This window comes from Pelophylax lessonae, assembly GCF_965119305.1.
Source record: "Pelophylax lessonae genome assembly, chromosome: 2".
Taxonomy (NCBI): Eukaryota; Metazoa; Chordata; class Amphibia; order Anura; family Ranidae; genus Pelophylax; species Pelophylax lessonae.
The window spans coordinates 737,422,942-737,442,247 of NC_138769.1; the positions used below are offsets into that span (position 1 = coordinate 737,422,942).

General features: G+C 39.7%; 1 protein-coding gene across 3 annotated transcripts in view; it reads right to left on the reverse strand.

The window, feature by feature from the left end:
- Window positions 1–19,306, reverse strand: part of PDE2A (phosphodiesterase 2A) — a 992,945-nt gene that overhangs the window by 114,007 nt on the left and 859,632 nt on the right. For all 3 annotated transcript variants that reach the window (XM_082244574.1, XM_082244575.1, XM_082244576.1), the window contains 2 exons: window positions 18,490–18,617; window positions 5,963–6,074 (listed from right to left, as the gene is read on the reverse strand). In XM_082244574.1, coding sequence (XP_082100700.1) covers window positions 5,963–6,074; window positions 18,490–18,617 — 240 coding nt within the window. The remainder of the gene's footprint in view (window positions 1–5,962; window positions 6,075–18,489; window positions 18,618–19,306) is intronic.

Below are 19,306 nucleotides of genomic sequence, written 5' to 3' on the forward strand. Positions count from 1 at the left end.
TCGAACTTTTGTGGTTAGATTTTCTTCAGATTTACCTTTTCTATGTAGTGCAAGGGCCTGCCAGATTGCATACAAATTGAAAGTGTTTAGGTTTGACCTCATATTATATGGTTTTGGTAAGTCTAAAGGAAAAAGTATTCAGAAAATCTTATAGTGTGTATGGCCCATTACTTCAGAGTTTCAAGTGTGATCCTTAAGGATGAATTAACTCCACAGTACAAGCAGCTAAAGAGGTGAGTGAGAGTTAGTTTAAAATATGATTTACTGCTTCTTAAGAATGTGAAAAATTGTCCTGACCACAGTCTGGCCACTGGTTTACTTCAAACCATACCCTAACATTACCTAATCCTTAAAATTCTCTATAACTAGATACTTACCTTATCAGTGCAAATCAACACCCTACACCAAACACTTCCAATCCCCATATAAGGGTTTTAGAGATCCAATGTGTTAAGTACCAATAGCAAATTCAAAAAAACTTGTCCCATTTAAGGTAGTATAAGGAACTTTTATGTGAAAATAGGCTGGCTTAGGAACCGGGGATGAAGCTGTAGTGGAGCCCTGCTCCAGGAAGGGCCCTGACTGATTGCATTTTCATCCTTGCTTCTTTCACTATCCCCTGCACATGGTCATGTGACATCAAATCCTGACACATAACAATCGTGGGGCATAATGAGGCATCATTGAGCCCGAGTCTATAACTGCCCTGCAGTCCAGTAAGTACATCTGCTTAGCACCCTCTGGTGGAGAGGTAAGGTGGAGCCCAATAGCCAGCAAAAGGGGGCTCTAGTGTAAACGTTGTCCCTACATCCACTAGCCCGTAGTTTACTGATAGTCACCCAAACTTTGCTTTGCAGTGTTATTCGCATACAATTAGGGGGAAGGCAAGCCTGAACAATCTGCAGCAGTTGCCCGATGCTTTGAACTACTAATAGCCGAACCCGACCACCTCTGCTGCCCTTGAGATGTTTGTGAAAAGATCGATGTTCTGAAGCAGGGCTCCGCATATTAATATCTGGGTTAATTACATGAAAATGAGCGCCATTCATCAGCGGATCAGCAGCTGTGTGAACGACTGGCTCTCTCCCCCAAGCTAATGACCTGCCAATGATCAACTCGGGCAAATTTCTATTTGTGGTGACCACCAAGGCTGGAAAAAAAAAAAGACAAATGTCCATCGTGCTCAGCTGTTCATCCCCCACACCTTTTGGTCCAAAGGAAGGAAAGACAAAACTGCCCTGGGAAAACCAGTAACAAATTCCACTCTGACCCCAGTATTTAGTTGGATTAAATAAGATAAACAGCCATTTACATAAAAGATTTACAACTTCATTTGCCCAGAATTCTCGGTGAGAGTTCCACATCACATAAAGCAACCATCAGCCTTCCTACGGGATAAAAATGCACGGCATTTCTACGGGGCTGGAGAAGACAGCACAAAATTGGGGTTTGAAAAAAAACCATAGCCACGCTCAACTGGTCCGTTAACACATCAATTGCTGGAGACCAGTGCTCCTGGCTGGAGTGTGTACTACCAAAGCTTAAACCACTTGCCGACCGCCCACAGTGTATTTACTTCGGCAGTCAGCCTCTCCTGGGCAAACCCACGTGGACTACGTCGCTCGCCAAGGAGCTTGTAGGGGGCGAGCGCGCTCCGCCGGAGGCGCGCTCCCGCCCCCGCTCGTTTACGGGCATCCCCGCGCGAGTGACCGGCGGCTCCGATGTCCACCGGCCACTCGCGATCTCCCGCAGGAGAGGGAGAAAGACAGACGGCTGATATAAACACAGACGTCTGTCATTCTCCCTTAGATCATGACAGAGGCTATGCGATCCTGCTATGTAGGATCGTATGTCTCTGTTATGATCGAACAAGCCCCGCCCCCTGACAGTTAGAATCACGCCCCTAGGGATACATTTAACCCACTGATCACCAATAAAGTTAACCCCTTCCCCGCCAGTGTCATTTTGACCGTAATAGTGCATATTTATAGCACTGATTACTGTAGTAATGTCGCTGGTCCCCCCAAAAGTGTCAAAAATGTCAGTCAAGGGTCCGATCTGTCCGCCGCAATGTCGCAGTCCCGCAAAAAAAAAACGCAGGTCGCCGCCATTACTAGTTAAAAAAAAAAAAACAATAAAAATGACAAATCATTCTCGTAGTTAGTAAAACGCAATAACTTTTGCGCAAACCAATCAAAATACGCTTATTGCGATTTTTTTTATCAAAAAAATGTAGCAGAAAACAAATTGGCCAAAAATGTTAGAAAAAATTGATTTTTACATTTTTTTGGGGAATTTCATATAAGAAAATGTGAAAAATATTGTTATTTTTTCAAAAATGTCGTTTTTTTTTTTGTATATAGCGCAAAAAGTAAAAATCGCAGAGGTGATCAAATACCACCAAAAGAAAGCTCTGTTTGTGGGAAAAAAAGGACGTCAATTTCGTTTGGGTACAACGTCGTACGACCGCGCAATTGTCCGTTAAAGTCACGCAGTGCCGAATCGCAAAATAGGCCTTGGTCTTTGAGCAGCCAAATCCTCTGGGGCTTAAATGGTTAAACCAGTAAAAAGTATCAGCCAGCTACGCCGTATATTCCAAAGTCCAAAATCTTAAATTAGCTACATGTTAAAACAGCACAGTGTGTACAGCTAATGTGTTTTTCGGCAACAGGAGGAAGGCCGATGTGGCCGAAACGCGCTAGCCATACACACCGTGCTGTTTTACCATGTAGCTAAATAAACATTTTGGACTTTGGAATATACTGGGTAGCTGGTTTATACTTTTTAGAAAATTAGGGTTCTTGCCCATAGAATATAATGAAAAACTCAACAATTCAGATTTTTCTGTTGAGGGCCACACCTCCAATTCTACGCTCATTTTTGTTCCTCGAGTTTGGATGCATCTGCACCTCTGAATAGCTCTTAATGTTCTGAGATGATAAAAGGTCTCATTAGGATAGATTCATCTACAACACTAGTGGTTATGAATCTATTACCATAGAACAGATATAAAAATAAACACACCAACAATAACTCATGTACAAAAGACATCTGTGCGCATATCATAAACCTGCAACAGTGGCCACCAGCAATATAGGGAATATCAAGAAATCAAAATCACGGAGATGGGTGGAGGTCACAGGGATTGAGAGATGAATGGAGGACAGATTTGGATGTAAAAGATGAGTGAAAGACAGCAAGATATGGATGAAAAGGATAGGGAGAGAACAAAGGGATTTGGGTGGAAGAGATGGGTGGAAGCCTGAGGGATTTAGATGTAAAAGATACGTGGAACAGATAGGTGAAGGTCAGAGAGATTCTGGTGTCATACCTTGGTGGAAGGCACAGGGGTCCAAGTGGAAAAGATGGCTTGAAGACAGAGGAATTTTAGTGTAAAGGATGGGTAGAGGACAAAGATATTTGGGTGGAAGAGATGGGTGGAAGATAGAGGGATTTGGGTGAAAAAGATGGGTGGAACAGATAGGTGGTGGACAGAGATATTATATTTTGGTGTAATAAATTGGTGGAAGGCACAGGAGTCTAAGTGGGGTTGATGGTTGGAAGACAGAAGAATTTTAGTGTAAAGGATGGGTAGAGGACAAATATATTTGGGTGTAAGAGATGGGTGGAAGATAGAGGGATTTGGGTGAAAAAGATGGGTGGAACAGATAGGTGGTGGACAGAGATATTATATTTTGGTGTAATATATTGGTGGAAGACACAGGGGTCCATGTGGAGTTGATGGCTGGTAAATCAAAGAATTTTAGTGTAAAGGATGGGTAGAGGACAGCGAGATTCAGGAAAGGAAATGTGCGGGGGGCAAAGGGATTCCTGTCTAAGAGATGAGTGGTGGACAGAGGGATACGAGTGTATGAGATGGGAGGAAAACTAAATGATTTGTTAGAGATGGGTGGCGTATGCAGGGATTTGGATGCAGGAAGGAGGGGTTCGGAAGGAAGAGATGGCAGGAAGACAGAGGGATTTGGGTGTAAAGGATGGGTAGGGGGCATAGGGATTCAGGACAGGAGATGTGTGGGGGACAGAGGGGTTTGGGTGTAAGAGATGGGTTGAAGACAGGTGTATATGGGTGTAATACATGGGTAAAGAGATGGGTGGAGAATGCAGGGATTTGGGTGTAGGAAGGAAGGGTTCAGTAGGAAGAGATGGCTGGAAGACAGAGGAATGTGGGTATAAAACATGGGCAGAAAACATAGGGGTTAAGTAAAGGAAATGTATGGAGGACAGAGGGATTTAGGTTTTGGAGATGGGTGGTGGACAGAGAGACATGGATGTATGAGATGGGTGGAGTACACAGGGATTTGGGTGTAAGATAAGTGGAGGACAGAGGGACATGGATGTATGAGATAGGTGGAGAACATAGTGACTCATGTGTAAGAGATGGATGGAGTACACAGGGATTTGGGTGTAAGATAAGTGGAGGACATAGGGATTCAGGTATAAGAGATGGGTGGAGGACAGAGGGATTCAAGTAAAAGAGATGGGTGGAGGACAGAGGGATTCAAGTAAAAGAGATGGATGGAAGACAAAGGGATTCAGGTATAAGAGATAAGTGGAGGAAAAAGGGAACCAGGTATAAGGGATGAGTGGAGGACAGAGGGATTTTTGTATGAGAGACGGATAGAGGACAGAAGGATTCAGGTATAATAGATGAGTGGAGGACAGAGGGATTCAGGTATAATAGATGAGTGGAGGACAGAGGGATTCAGGTATAAGAGATAGGTGGAGGACAGAGGGATTCAGGTATAATAGATGGATAAAGGACAGAGGGTTTCTGGTATGAGAGACTTATAGAGGACAGAGGGATTCAGGTATGAGAAACGGGTAGAGGACAGAGGCATTCAGGTAGAAGAGATGAGTGGAGGACAGAGGGATTCTGGTATAAAAGACAGGTAGAGGACAGAGGGATTCAGGTATAAGAGACGGATAGAGGACAGGGGGATTCAGGTAGAAGAGATGAGCGGAGGACAGAGGGATTCTGGTATGAAAGATGGATAGAGAACAGAGGGATTCAGGTATGAAAGACGGATGGAGGACAGAGGGATTCAGGTATAAGAGATTGGTGGAGGACAGAGGGATTCAGGTAGAAGAGATTGGTGGAGGACAGAGGGATTCTGGTATGAGAGACGGATGGAGGACAGAGGGATTCAGGTAGAAGGGATGGGTGGAGGACAGAGGGATTCAGGTAGAAGAGATTGGTGGAGGGCAGAGGGATTCTGGTATGAGAGACGGATGGAGGAGAGAGGGATTCAGGTAGAAGGGATGGGTGGAGGACAGAGGGATTCAGGTAAAAGAGATGGGTAGAGGACACGGGGATTCAGGTATGAGAGAAGGGTGGAGGACAGGGGGATTCAGGTAGAAGAGATGAGAGGAGGACAGAGGGATTCTGGTATGAAAGACGGATAGAGAACAGAGGGATTCAGGTATGAAAGACGGATGGAGGACAGAGGGATTCAGGTAGAAGGGATGGGTGGAGGACAGAGGGATTCAGGTATAATAGATGGGTGGAGGACAGAGGGATTCAGGTAGAAGAGATGGGTGGAGGACAGAGGGATTCAGGTATAATAGATGGGTGGAGGACAGAAGGATTCAGGTATAAGAGATGGGAGGAGGACAGAGGGATTCTGGTATGAGAGACGGATGGAGGACAGAGGGATTCAGGTATAAGTGACGGGTGTAGGACAGAGGGATTCAGGTATAAGAGACAGGTGGAGGACAGAGGGAGTCTGGTATGAGAGATGGGTGGAGGACAGAGGGATTCAGGTGTAAGAGATGGGTGGAGGACAGAGGTATTCCGGTAGAAGAGACGGGTGGAGGACAGAGGGATTCAGGTAGAAGAGACGGGTGGAGGACAGAGGGATTCAGGTATGAGAGACGGGTGGAGGACAGAGGGATGGTGATGGCTGGTTGGGAGGCTGGTCTCCAATAGGATGAATGGGGTTACCTGGCATTCGCACTTTAGTTTCTGCTCCTTCTGGAAGGCCAGGGTGCTGGTGAGGACTGTGGACGTGTAGCAGAAGCAGTGTTGGATTATGTGCTCATCCGCCTCTGTGTAGCTGGAAGGAGACGGACAGAAGACATTAATGCTGAATATCACATTCCACTTCTTACCCCAGAACCCCAGACGAGTCTGAGCATCTTCAAGGGGCCCCAAAACAAGCAGACCAATTGGCAATTATTGACCTTAATGAGGGTTATATTCAGCAAAGAGCACCAATGAGAAACAGAAAAAAGACAAAGACATGTTGCACAATGGCTAAGTGGTTGGCACTACTGCCTAATGGCTAAGTGGTTAGCACTACTGCCTAGCAGCACTAGGGTCATCAGCTTGAATCCCAACCATGGCACTACCAGCATGGAGTTTGAATGTTCTCCTTGTGCCTGCGTGGGTACCCTGGTTTCCTCCCACACTCCAATGACATGCTGGTAGGTAAAATGTCCCTATCATGGTATGTTATGGTAGTTTGCCCACTTATAAAGAAAATGAAGGGTCTATAATTTTTATCATAGGTGTATATTAGATGATAGAGACTGAATATCAACCAAAAATCCAGTTGCAGTTCAGTGAGTAAAAAAAGTATTTGATCCCCAAGCAAACCATGACTTAGTACTTGGTGGAGAAACCCTTGTTGGCAAGCACAGAGGTCAGACGTTTCTTGTAGTTGGTGAGCAGGTTTGCACACATCTCAGGAGGGATTTTTATCCAGTCTACTTTACAGATCTTCTCTAAATCCTTAAGGTTCCTTGGCTGTCACTTGGCAACTCGAAGTTTCTGCTCCCTCCATAAATGCTCAATAGGATTAAGGTCTGGAGACTGGCTAGGCCACTCCATGACTTTAATGTGCTTCTTCTTGAACCACTCCTTTGTTGCCTTGGTGGTATGTTTTTGGTCATTGTCACGTTGGAAGACCCATCTATGACCCATCTTCAGTGTTCTGGCTGAGGGAAGAAGGTTCTCATCCAAGATTTTACTGTACATGTCAGAAGTCTGTTGAGATGAACGCGTAGGGTACGGCGTGCTGACGTCACTGCGCTGCCCAGAGGACGGGCTATTGTGAGCCGGCTTATCTACTGCTTTTACCTGCAGTTTAAATGTGAGTTTATTTTCATTTATCTTAATAAAGTGTGTGACTATATTACACTATCGAGCCCCTCTCTTTTGTATGGTACTATGGGAATACACCTCGAGTGACATCAGACCGGACACTACCCTCTCTTGGTTCTATTCCTGGTTACCTGCTGGAGGAGACTTTGCCTTGCCAAGGGCACTGTGATGACATCCATACAGGCAGATTTTTGATCGTTGTTCTGGTAAGGAGAGGAGTGTGACACTATCCTAGGACCACTGGGTGACTGGATATTGATTTCACCCCTATCACTGCACCTCCTTGTGGATTTTATCTTGGGACTCTGACCTTATTTATGCTATGAACTTGCACCATTCATTGCTCATTATTCTATGTGATTTGTAGACGCTATATGGTTTATGAGGTTTAGTGCTTCACCAAGTTTGTTTAGACATCATTGGTCATTTATTTGATTTATGCTTGTTCATTATCATTCTGCTAGCCCAGCTTTTTATCTTTTTATTACTTTTGGTGTAGTCTCACTTATAGCTGCTGCTCCCTTTCTTGACATTTAGCGCGGTTACATTATTACATTTACTGTACATGGTCCTGTCTATTGGCCCCTCAATGTGGCAAAGTTGGCCTGTACCTTTAGCAGAGAAGCAGCCCCAAAGCATAGGGATGGTGACTGTAGGGACTGTGACTGTAGGGATGGTGACTGTAGGGATGGTGACTGTAGGGGTGGTGACTGTAGGGATGGTGACTGTAGGGATGGTGACTGTAGGGACGGTGACTGTAGGGACGGTGACTGTAGGGACGGTGACTGTAGGGAAGGTGACTGTAGGGACGGTGACTGTAGGGATGGTGACTGTAGGGATGGTGACTGTAGGGAAGGTGACTGTAGGGATGGTGCCTGTAGGGATGGTGACTGTAGGGAAGGTGACTGTAGGGATGGTGACTGTAGGGACGGTGACTGTAGGGATGGTGACTGTAGGGAAGGTGACTGTAGGGATGGTGCCTGTAGGGATGGTGCCTGTAGGGAAGGTGACTGTAGGGATGGTGCCTGTAGGGATGGTGACTGTAGGGAAGGTGACTGTAGGGATGGTGACTGTAGGGACGGTGACTGTAGGGACGGTGACTGTAGGGATGGTGACTGTAGGGATGGTGACTGTAGGGATGGTGACTGTAGGGACGGTGACTGTAGGGATGGTGACTGTAGGGATGGTGACTGTAGGGATGGTGACTGTAGGGACGGTGACTGTAGGGAAGGTGACTGTAGGGATGGTGACTGTAGGGAAGGTGACTGTAGGGATGGTGACTGTAGGGATGGTGCCTGTAGGGAAGGTGACTGTAGGGATGGTGACTGTAGGGATGGTGTTCTTAGGGTCATAGTCAGCATTTTTCTTCCCATGAACATAAGTTGAGTTAATGCCAAAGAGCATTAAGAGAATTTTTTACTCATCTGACCACAGCACTTTCTCCTAATCCTCCTCTGAATCATTTTGATGTTCATTGGCATGACTGTACATATGCCATCTTGAGGAGGAGAACCTTGAGGGCGCTGCAGGATGTCGATCTATGGTGGCGTATTGTGTTACCAATGGTTTGTTGGGTGGCTGTGGTCCCAACTGCCTTGAGATCATTCATAAGCTCCTCCCGTGTAGTTCTGAGCTGATCCCTCACTTTTCTCATGATCATCCTCACCCCATGAGGAGAAACCTTGCATACTGACTGAGGGTGATTGATGGTTATTTTGTGTTTCTTCCATTTATGAATAATCGCTCCAACAGTTGTCTCCTTCTCACCAAGCTTCTGGCTGATGGTCTTGTAGCCCATCCCAGCCTTGTGCAGGTCTACAATCTTCTCCCTGATGTCCTCTGACAGCTCTTTGGCCTTCCCATGATGGGGAGGTTGGAATGGAAGAGATTCTGTGGACAGGTGACTTTTATACACATAACGAGTTGTCGTTAGGAGAACCTTCTTACATTGACAGGACTAATCTGTGTACCACATGAGCACATACTGGAGCCAGTTTGTTGGAGGCAGAATTATTGTTGGTTGGTTGGGGATCAAATACTTATTTTACTCAATTTATAACATTTGTATCATGCGTTTTTTCTGGATTTTTGGTTGACATTTGTTTCATGTGCAGAACAAAAAAAAATTAGTTTATTTTAGTTTTGATTCATTATTTACATAATTTGTTTAGTTAAATTTGTTTGTGGAATTAGTTATTCGAATTCAAATTGATTTGAATTTTCCCAATTGCAAAATTGATTTAAATTTTCCAAATTCGAGTTGATTCAAATCAAACTCTATTCAAATTGCATTTGAATCTAATTCCATTTGAAATTAAATTTATTCAATTGGATAATGGTTATATTCTTTCTATTCCATTCTATTGTTTTTTTTTATATTCTATTCTTTTATTTCCTATTCTATTCCTTTCTTTTCTATTATATTCGAATTTCATTCAATATTATATTCAATATTTCAAATTTGAATTTCGGAAAAAGGGTATATTGTTATATACATTCTATTTTATTATATTCTATTTGTTTATTCTATTCTCTTCTCTTCTATCATTTTATTTTCTATTCTTTTCTATTCTATTCTAATTCAAATTTATTCTATTCAAAATTTGAATTGCAGAAGATGGTCATATTCTTTGTATTATTTTCTATTCTATTCTTTTCTCTTCTGTTCTTATTTTCTATTCTATTTGAGTCTGTTCTTTTCTATTCAAATTGATTCTTTTTGAATTTTGGGAAATTGTTATATTCTTTTTATGCTATTCAATTCTATTTTTTTTTTCAAATTCCTTTTCTTTTCTTTCCTATTCTATTATTTTCTATTATATTAGAATTCAATTTTATACTATTAGAAATCTGAATTTCAGAAGATGGTTATATGCTTTATATTTTATTCTCTTCTATTCTTTTTTATTCTATTCTAATCTTTTTTGTTATTCATTTGTATTGTATTCTTTTCTATTGTATTTAAATTCAAATTTATTCTATTTGACATTCAAATTTCAGAAGATAGTTATATTCTTTCTATTTTATTATATTATATTCTATTTTATTCCATCCTATTCTATTCCTTTCTTTTTCATTCTATTTTATTCCGTTTTTTTATTTTCTTTTCTATGTTGTTCTGTTTTACTCTATTCTTTTATTTTCTATTCAATCCCTTTCATTTCTATGCTATTTTTTCTATTATTTTATTTGGTATTCTGTTCTCTTTTACTCTATTATATTCTATTATTTTATTTTCTATTCTATTTTTTTATTCTATTAAATTTTTTCTATTCTGTTCCTTTATTTTCTATTATAATTTGTTCTGTTTTACTCCATTCTCTTATTTTCTATTCAATCCCTTTAATTTCTATGCTATTTATTCCATTTTTTATTTGGTATTCTGTTCTGATTTACTCTATGATATTCTATTATTTTATTTTCTATTATAGTCTTTTTTATTTTATTCTATTTTTTTCTATTCTGTTCCTTTATTTTCTATTCTGTTTTGCTCTGTTTTACTCTATTTTTGTATTTTCTATTCTATTAATTTTTTTTTTCTATTCTTTTATTTTGTATTATTTTCTGTTTTTCCCTAATATATTCTATTATTTTATTTTATTTTCTATTACATTCTTTTCTATTCTATTTTTTTCCTATTTTGTTCCTTTATTTTCTATTATATTTTGTTCTGTTTTACTCTTTTTTTCTATTCTATCCCTTTTTATTTCTATGCTATTTTTTCTATTCTTTTATTTGGTATTCTGTTCTTTTTTACTCTATTCTCTTATTTTTTATTCTATCCCTTTCATTTCTTTGCTATTTTTTTCTATTTTTCCCTATTCTATTCTATTATTTTATTTTATATAATATTTTTTTTCTATTCTATTCTGTTCCTTTATTTTCGATTATATTTTGTTCTGTTTTACTCTATTCTCTTATTTTCTATTCTATCCCTTTCATTTTATGCTATTTATTCTATTCTTTTATTTGGTATTCTGTTCTTTTTTACTCTATTCTCTTATTTTCTATTCTATCCCTTTAATTGCTATGCTATTTATTCTATTCTTTTATTTGGTATTCTGTTCTGTTTTACTCTATTCTCTTACTTTTTATCCTATCAATTTCATTTCTTTGCTTTTTTTTCTATTCTTTTATTTTGTATTCTTTTCTGTTTTTCCCTATTATATTCTATTATTTTATTTTCTATAATATTCTTTTCTATTCTATTCTATTTTTTATATTCTGTTCCTTTATTTTCGATTCTATTTTGCTCTGTTTTACTCTATTTTCTTATTTTCTATTCTATTCCTTTCACTTCTTTTTTTTTTTTTTTTCTCTATTCTTTTATTTTGTATTCTTTTCAGTTTTTTCCTATTATGTTCTATTATTTTATTTTATTTTCTATTACGTTCTTTTCTTTTCTATTCTATTTTTATTTTTCTATTCTGCTCCTTTATTTTCTATTCTATTTAATTCTCTTGGGAAATTCAAAAACGATTCAAATTTGATTTGAAAACTATTAGAATTAGAATTTTGTCCGAATTTTTTTTTTCGTTATTTCGGATTAGTTTAAATTAGTTATTATTGTAATAAAGAAAAATATGTCCGAAGTTAAATTCGGAATGAAACGAACCGCACGTGTCTATGATATTCTGTCTCTCTCCTGTTCCTCTATTTCTATTCTATTTTGTTCTGTTTTACTCTATTCTCTTATTTTCTATTCTGTCCCTTTAATTTGTTTGCTATTTTTTTCTATTTTTTTATTTTGTATTCTTTTCTGTTTTTTCCCTATTATATTCTATTATTTTATTTTATTTTCTATTACATTCTATTCTTTTCTATTCTATTTTTTTCTATTCTGTTCCTTTATTTTCTGTTATATTTTATTCTGTTTTACTCTATTCTCTTATTTTCTATTCTATCCCTTTCATTTCTATACTATTTATGCTATTTTATTATTTGGTATTCTGTTCTGTTTTACTGTATTCTCTTATTTTTTGTTCTATCCCTTTCATTTCTTTGCTATTTTTTTCTATTCTTTTATTTTGTATTCTTTTCTGTTTTTCCCTATTATGTTCTATTGTTTTATTTTATTTTCTATTACATTCTTTTCCTTTCTATTCTGCTCCTTTATTTTGTATTCTATTTTATTCTCTTTGGAAATTCGAAAATTATTCGAATTCGAAAACTATTTGAATTTGATTCGAAAATGATTAGAATTTGAAAACTTTTCAAATTTGATTCGAAAACTATTTGAATTACAGCTGCCATGCAGTCTCTCAGCAGTGACAGCTCAGTGTCCCCAGGCAGCATTGGAGACCGCATTCCTCTTTCTGAACTTCTGTCGCACAGGCTCTGCCTCACAGCAGTGATGTCCCCCCCCCCCCCAAGCACTGTACCCGGGTTCCCCGGCACCAGTTATATTTGGGCATCATATACACAGCTTAGCCCTGCCTGTGGCCCTGGGGCTGTGTGTACACTCAGCCATTCAGACCACATACAGTCACAGCTCTGCATAGAGGGGAGAGAGGGAGGAGGGGAAGAGACAGGGAGAGGGATAGAGACAGGGAGAGGGATAGAGACGGGGAGGGGAGAGAGACGGGGAGGGGAGAGAGACAGGGAGAGGGATAGAGACAGGGAGAGGGATAGAGACGGGGAGGGGAGAGAGACGGGGAGGGGAGAGAGACAGGGAGAGGGATAGAGACAGGGAGAGGGATAGAGACAGGGAGAGGGATAGAGACAGGGAGAGGGATAGAGACAGGGAGAGGGATAGAGACGGGGAGGGGAGAGAGACAGGGAGAGGGATAGAGACAGGGAGGAGGGGGAGATGTAACAAAATGACATGTTAAATCCTGTATATCAAACAATGATGTAATAAAGTGGAAAAAACTTTCCTTCACCCAAAGCTGAAGTTCTGTAAATCTCTGATATGAAGTGCAACACAATTCCTACTAATAGTAAATGGCCGCCAGTCTCTGGGCTTCAGTGGTAATTTTGGCAGCAAATTTTCGATTTACAATAGTTATAGTCTTTTGACTGAAATGCCATTTTAGTTTTAGTCTTATTTTAGTCATCTGAATTGTTTTAGTTTTAGTCGTATTTTATTTGACTAAAGTCTCCGGTACATTTTAGTCGACTACAAATCAAATGGGTTATCCCCTCCCCTATCCGTCCTCTGCAATAAGCCGTCTGCTCCCACACATCAAACCAATTGTATGTACAGCCACAGACCGAGAGATCAGCGAGACACAAGACATCGATCGTCCATTCATCTCGCCCCCCTCCAATGAGCTTTAAAGGCATTTCCTCTCCCCAAGTGATCAGACTGTACATTGTATCTTTGAAGAAGGAGGAGGAAGCCTTTCCTCAGTCTCCCCTCCCCCAGTGATCAGACTGTACACTGTAACTTTGTAGAAGGCAGATTTGTAGATTGGAGAAGGGATAGGATTGGATGTATTCAGGATAATATACAGTGGGTACGGAAAGTATTCAGACCCCCTTAAATTTTTCACTCTTTGTTATATTGCAGCCATTTGCTAAAATCATTTAGGTTCATTCTTCTTCCTCATGAATGTACACATAGCACCCCATACTGACAGAAAAACACAGAATTGTTGACATTGTTGCAGATTTATTAAAAAAGAAAAACTGAAATATCACATGGTCCTAAGTATTCAGACCCTTTGCTGTGACACTCATATATTTAACTCAGGTGCTTTCCATTTCTTCTGATCATCCTTGAGATGGTTCTACACCTTCATTTGAGTCCAGCTGTGTTTGATTATACTGATTGGACTTGATTAGGAAAGCCACACACCTGTCTATATAAGACCTTCCAGATCACAATGCATGTCAGAGCAAATGAGAATCATGAGGTCAAAGGAACTGCCTGAAGAGCTCAGAGACAGAATTGTGGCAAGGCACAGATCTGGCCAAGGTTACAAAAAGATTTCTGCTGCACTTAAGGTTCCTAAGAGCACAGTGGCCTCCATAATCCTCAAATGGAAGACGTTTGGGACGACCAGAACCCTTCCTAGAGCTGGCCGTCCGGCCAAACTGAGCTATCGGGGGAGAAGAGCCTTGGTGAGAGAGGTAAAGAAGAACCCAAAGATCACTGTGGCTGAGCTCCAGAGATGCAGTCAGGAGATGGGAGAAAGTTGTAGAAAGTCAACCATCACTGCAGCCCTCCACCAGTCGGGGCTTTATGGCAGAGTGGCCCGACGGAAGCCTCTCCTCAGTGTAAGACACATGAAAGCCCGCATGGAGTTTGCTAAAAAAAACACCTGAAGGACTCCAAAATGGTGAGAAATAAAATTCTCTGGTCTGATGAGACCAAAATAGAACTTTTTGGCCTTAATTCTAAGCGGTATGTGTGGAGAAAACCAGGCACTGCTCATCACCTGTCCAATACAGTCCCAACAGTGAAGCATGGTGGTGGCAGCATCATGCTGTGGGGGTGGTTTTCAGCTGCAGGGACAGGACGACTGGTTACAATCGAGGGAAAGATGAATGCGGCCAAGTACAGGGATATCCTGGACAAAAACCTTCTCCAGAGTACTCTGGACCTCAGACTGGGCCGAAGGTTTACCTTCCAACAAGACAATGACCCTAAGCACACAGCTAAAATAACGAAGGAGTGGCTTCACAACAACTCCGTGACTGTTCTTGAATGGCCCAGCCAGAGCCCCGACTTAAACCCAATTGAGCATCTCTGGAGAGACCTAAAAATGGCTGTCCACCAACGTTTACCATCCAACCTGACAGAACTGGAGAGGATCTGCAAGGAGGAATGGCAGAGGATCCCCAAATCCAGGTGTGAAAGACTTGTTGCATCTTTCCCAAAAAGACTCCTGGCTGTATTAGATCAAAAGGGGGCTTCTACTATATACTGAGCAAAGGGTCTGAATACTTAGGACCATGTGATATTTCAGTTTTTCTTTTTTAATAAATCTGCAACAATGTCAACAATTCTGTGTTTTTCTGTCAGTATGGGGTGCTATGTGTACATTCATGAGGAAGAAGAATGAACTTAAATGATTTTAGCAAATGGCTGCAATATAACAAAGAGTGAAAAATTTAAGGGGGTCTGAATACTTTCCGTACCCACTGTATATATATGTATATATATATATATATATATCTGATGACGGGTCCACTTGAAATCAGCCAATAAAGGATCTCTCGGTATTTATATACTGATAGAAAAGAAATACAGCGAAAGTCAATCAAGATAAAAAGCTGAGACACAAATCGCCGTTTCTCCGGAACGCGGCGCAGCGAGACGCCGCCAGTCATTGGCCCGGATCTGATTAAGTCTTGCTGAGATCTCTTCTCCGGCCTGGGAAAATCTTTTAATCACTTCCACATCCAGACAGAGAATTAGGCGCTCACAATGTGCGCAATCCCGCCGGATTATCTGCATACAAACGACTAATCAGGGGAGCCGCCAAGACGGCGAGCGCTATCCGCCGTCACCCTCCCATCAGATAGGATCTCTTCCCCCCGGGAGCAGAGGAGACGTCAGGTTCAGGAAACCCAACAAAGTCGCCTTTGGGGGAGGAGCTTCTGAACATAAAAAAAAACAAAACGTAAAAGCGCCTAAATGTGCCGCGTTTAAGCACTGTTGCGCATTAATACATCCTAGTGACCACCAGAATAAATTACCATTCCAGCCAATAGAATGCATTAACAGGAATGTGTGAAAGCGCATCAACGCAATTAAATGCACGCGAACACGCATGCAAAAAACATGTTTTTCTGCTGCTTCCTGTAGGAGAAATGGCGCCGCAGGTTAACGCTTAGATCCCACCTCCACCTTTCACACTCCGCCTGGTGAATGGGTTACGCAGCACCCGTTTGGTCGCGCAAAAGAAGCTCATGCACAATGGGCGATGAGCTTGGCGCGATTTTTAAACATGCATTTTGTCGCCATTGTGACAATCGTAGCCGAACTGCATGGCGTTTGGGGTGCCATTAAGAATGAACGGCATCCGAACGCATGTCACGCGTTTTGCGGCGATTACATACTATTTGGAATCACATGCAAAACGGCGGAGATTCTGTCCGTGATTCCAAATCTATTGTGAACGGGACCCTAAGATCGTAGGTTGTGATTGCATCTTAATGATCAATCAAAATCCATTTTCCCATGTGTGGCAGATATCGTTTGCATCGGTTGTTGACAATCAATTGATTATTCCTATTGAAAGAAGTCGATTATTTCTCGACCAGCATAAGATAATATAATAAATAATACAAATAAAACATATTAATTCAAAAAATATAAATTATATAAATATTATAATAAATAATAAAATTTACAATATATATTAAATATAAAGATTATAAAAAATAATATAGTAAATAATATTAATAATAAAATATAAAATATATAATAAATATCATAAAATATAAATAATATAAAAAATGTTATAAATAATAAAATATATATGAAATATAAAAAAAAATAATAAAATATATCATAAATATCATAAAATATAAATAATAAAATATAAAATATATCATGAATATCATAAAATATAAAAAAATTATTTAAATAAAAAAATATAAAGTATATATTAAATATCACAAAATATAAATAATATAATACATATTAGAAATAATAAAATATAACATTTATATTAAATATAAATACTATATAAAAAAATATAAACAATACAATAAATAAAAAAATATAACATATAATAAATATCATAAAATATGAAGAATATAAAAATAATTTAAATAATGAAATATAAAATACTAATAAAATATAATAAAATATAAATAATATAATAAATATTATAAATAATAAAATATTTAATAAATATAAATACTGTATAATAAAGTATAAATAATATAATAAAATATAAAATATATCATAAATATCATAAAATATAAATAATAAAAAAATAGTTTAAAATATAATAAAATTATATAATAAAATATAAAATGTATCATAAATATCATAAAATATAAATAATATAAAAAAGTTTAAATAATAAAATACAAAATACATAGAAAATATAATAAAAAAATAAAAAAATATATAAATAATATAATAAATATTATAATAATAAAATATATAATAAATATAAATACTGTATAATAAAATATAAATATTATAATAAAATATATCATAAATATCATAAAATATATAATATATAAAATATAATATATAAAATATAATAATATAATAAATATTATAGTAACATGGCAGATGCAGCCAGGACCTTATTTTCTACTTTTGAATTCCAGGATGTTTATAAATGGCCTGTGGACATCAGGTGGTTTTAGTTATTATAACACCTGATGAAGTCCAATGATGAAACACATAGGTTGGCATTATTCGCCTTTCTGCCTTGCCATAAGGTCTGACTTTATTTAACATGTGCGCTAAATAGTGTTTTATACGCACCATCAAGGTGAACAGTTCCACTGGTGTTATTTCACTATTGAATGTTGGCTTTGTTTCTGGGCACACACATTGGTCTCATACTGGATCTCCTTACGATTATATATATATATATATATATATATATATATATATATATATATTGACCTTCCTATTTATGAGGGTCTCAGTCACTGGCTGAGTTGCTCTTGAGGAGCTGGGTTGACCTGTGGCTGGGGCTTCATGTCTACTGCTGTCACCCTGTGCTCCAATCTGCCCATTCTACACCCAACATGGAAAACACACCATGCACCGGCAACTACCTTCTAGCTGCTAGAAAGTAGGCAATTCCATGCCAACCGTGGGCAGCCAGAGCAAGGGGGTAGAGAATGGGTGTATGGTGGTACACCCATTCTATGGCATGCATTAGCAGTAAGGGAGGGGGCACAGTTCTGCATCCTTGCTGTGGGCACTGGACAAACCTGTCCCGGTACTGCCTGGAAACACTCTGCTCCTGAACACTTCCAGGTTCAGGGCAGTCAAACCCCCGTCTACCATATTCACACCTCATTTATACACGTTTCCAAGGAAATTGTGGCAGTGATAGACTGATTTCAGAGTTGATTGGGTCCCAGAACTCTAGCTTAAGGGTTCTCAGATGTAGGCTTACTAGGACTGTGCGTGAGTCTGGGGCTACTCAACTCCTTCGAACAAGGTGTTGGTTCCTCAGACAGATTGCTTCTGTATATACGGGAGTGCCTCATTTGGAGATTTTATTTCCTCCAGCCCCAAAGAAGGGGGAGCCTAATACCCTGAAACGCCTTGGCCATATCATTTTACTAATAAAACCTGAAATAAAGTCTGAAAGCAAACCAATACCCGTTGTACTTTTCACTCAAGATGCTCCTCATTGCACACACACAAGCCAAGGTATGTTCCCACTACCTGCTAGGAATATACTTTGTAGAGATACTGACTGCTGAGCACTTACTTTCCTCCTTGTTTGTTGAACGCACAGGCCAGCGCCACCACCTGCGACGTCGCTCGACATATAACCGGAACACACAGCATGGAGCGAACCTCGAAGCCCAACATGTTGTTTAGCTGCTTGTGCTCTTCCTAAGGAGATAAGGAGAGAACAATTACTCCGAAAGTCTCATCACATACCAGCCCATGGCTTCCTCCAAGGTGGAGATATCCCTGTTATTGTCCCTTGCTTTGTTCTCACCCACCTTGGGATGTTCCCATTCCACCCATTGCTTGTTCTAACATCATATCACTATATGGAGAGAGACTCATTTTACTCATTCCTGATTAGTAGGGTGTAGGCCCTCAGACTTGCCCTGAAAATCTTAAGGGGGAGGGCATGTGACCTTATGGTCAGGTTCTCCACCTCCCGTAGGGTCTCCTTTAGGAGGAGCTCCACCTTACCCTTGGGTGGCCCTTGCCTTGGTAGGTTCCCTATAGAATGGAGTCCACCTGGTTTTGGACTACGGGTACCCCAGTCCCCATCAGTAGTTTTACACCGCCAGATAAGGAGAGAACAATTACTCCGAAAGGCCCATCACATACCAGCCCATGGCTTCCTCCAATTGGTGAATACCCAGATGGAGATGTCCCTGTTATTGTCCCTTGCTTTGTTCTCACCCACCTTGGGATGTTCCCACTCCACCCATTGCTTGTTCTAACATCATATCACTATATGGAGAGAGACTCATTTTACTCATTCCTGATTAGTAGGGTGTAGGGCCTCAGACTTGCCCTGAAAGTCTTAAGGGGGAGGGCATGTGGCCTTATGGTCAGGTTCT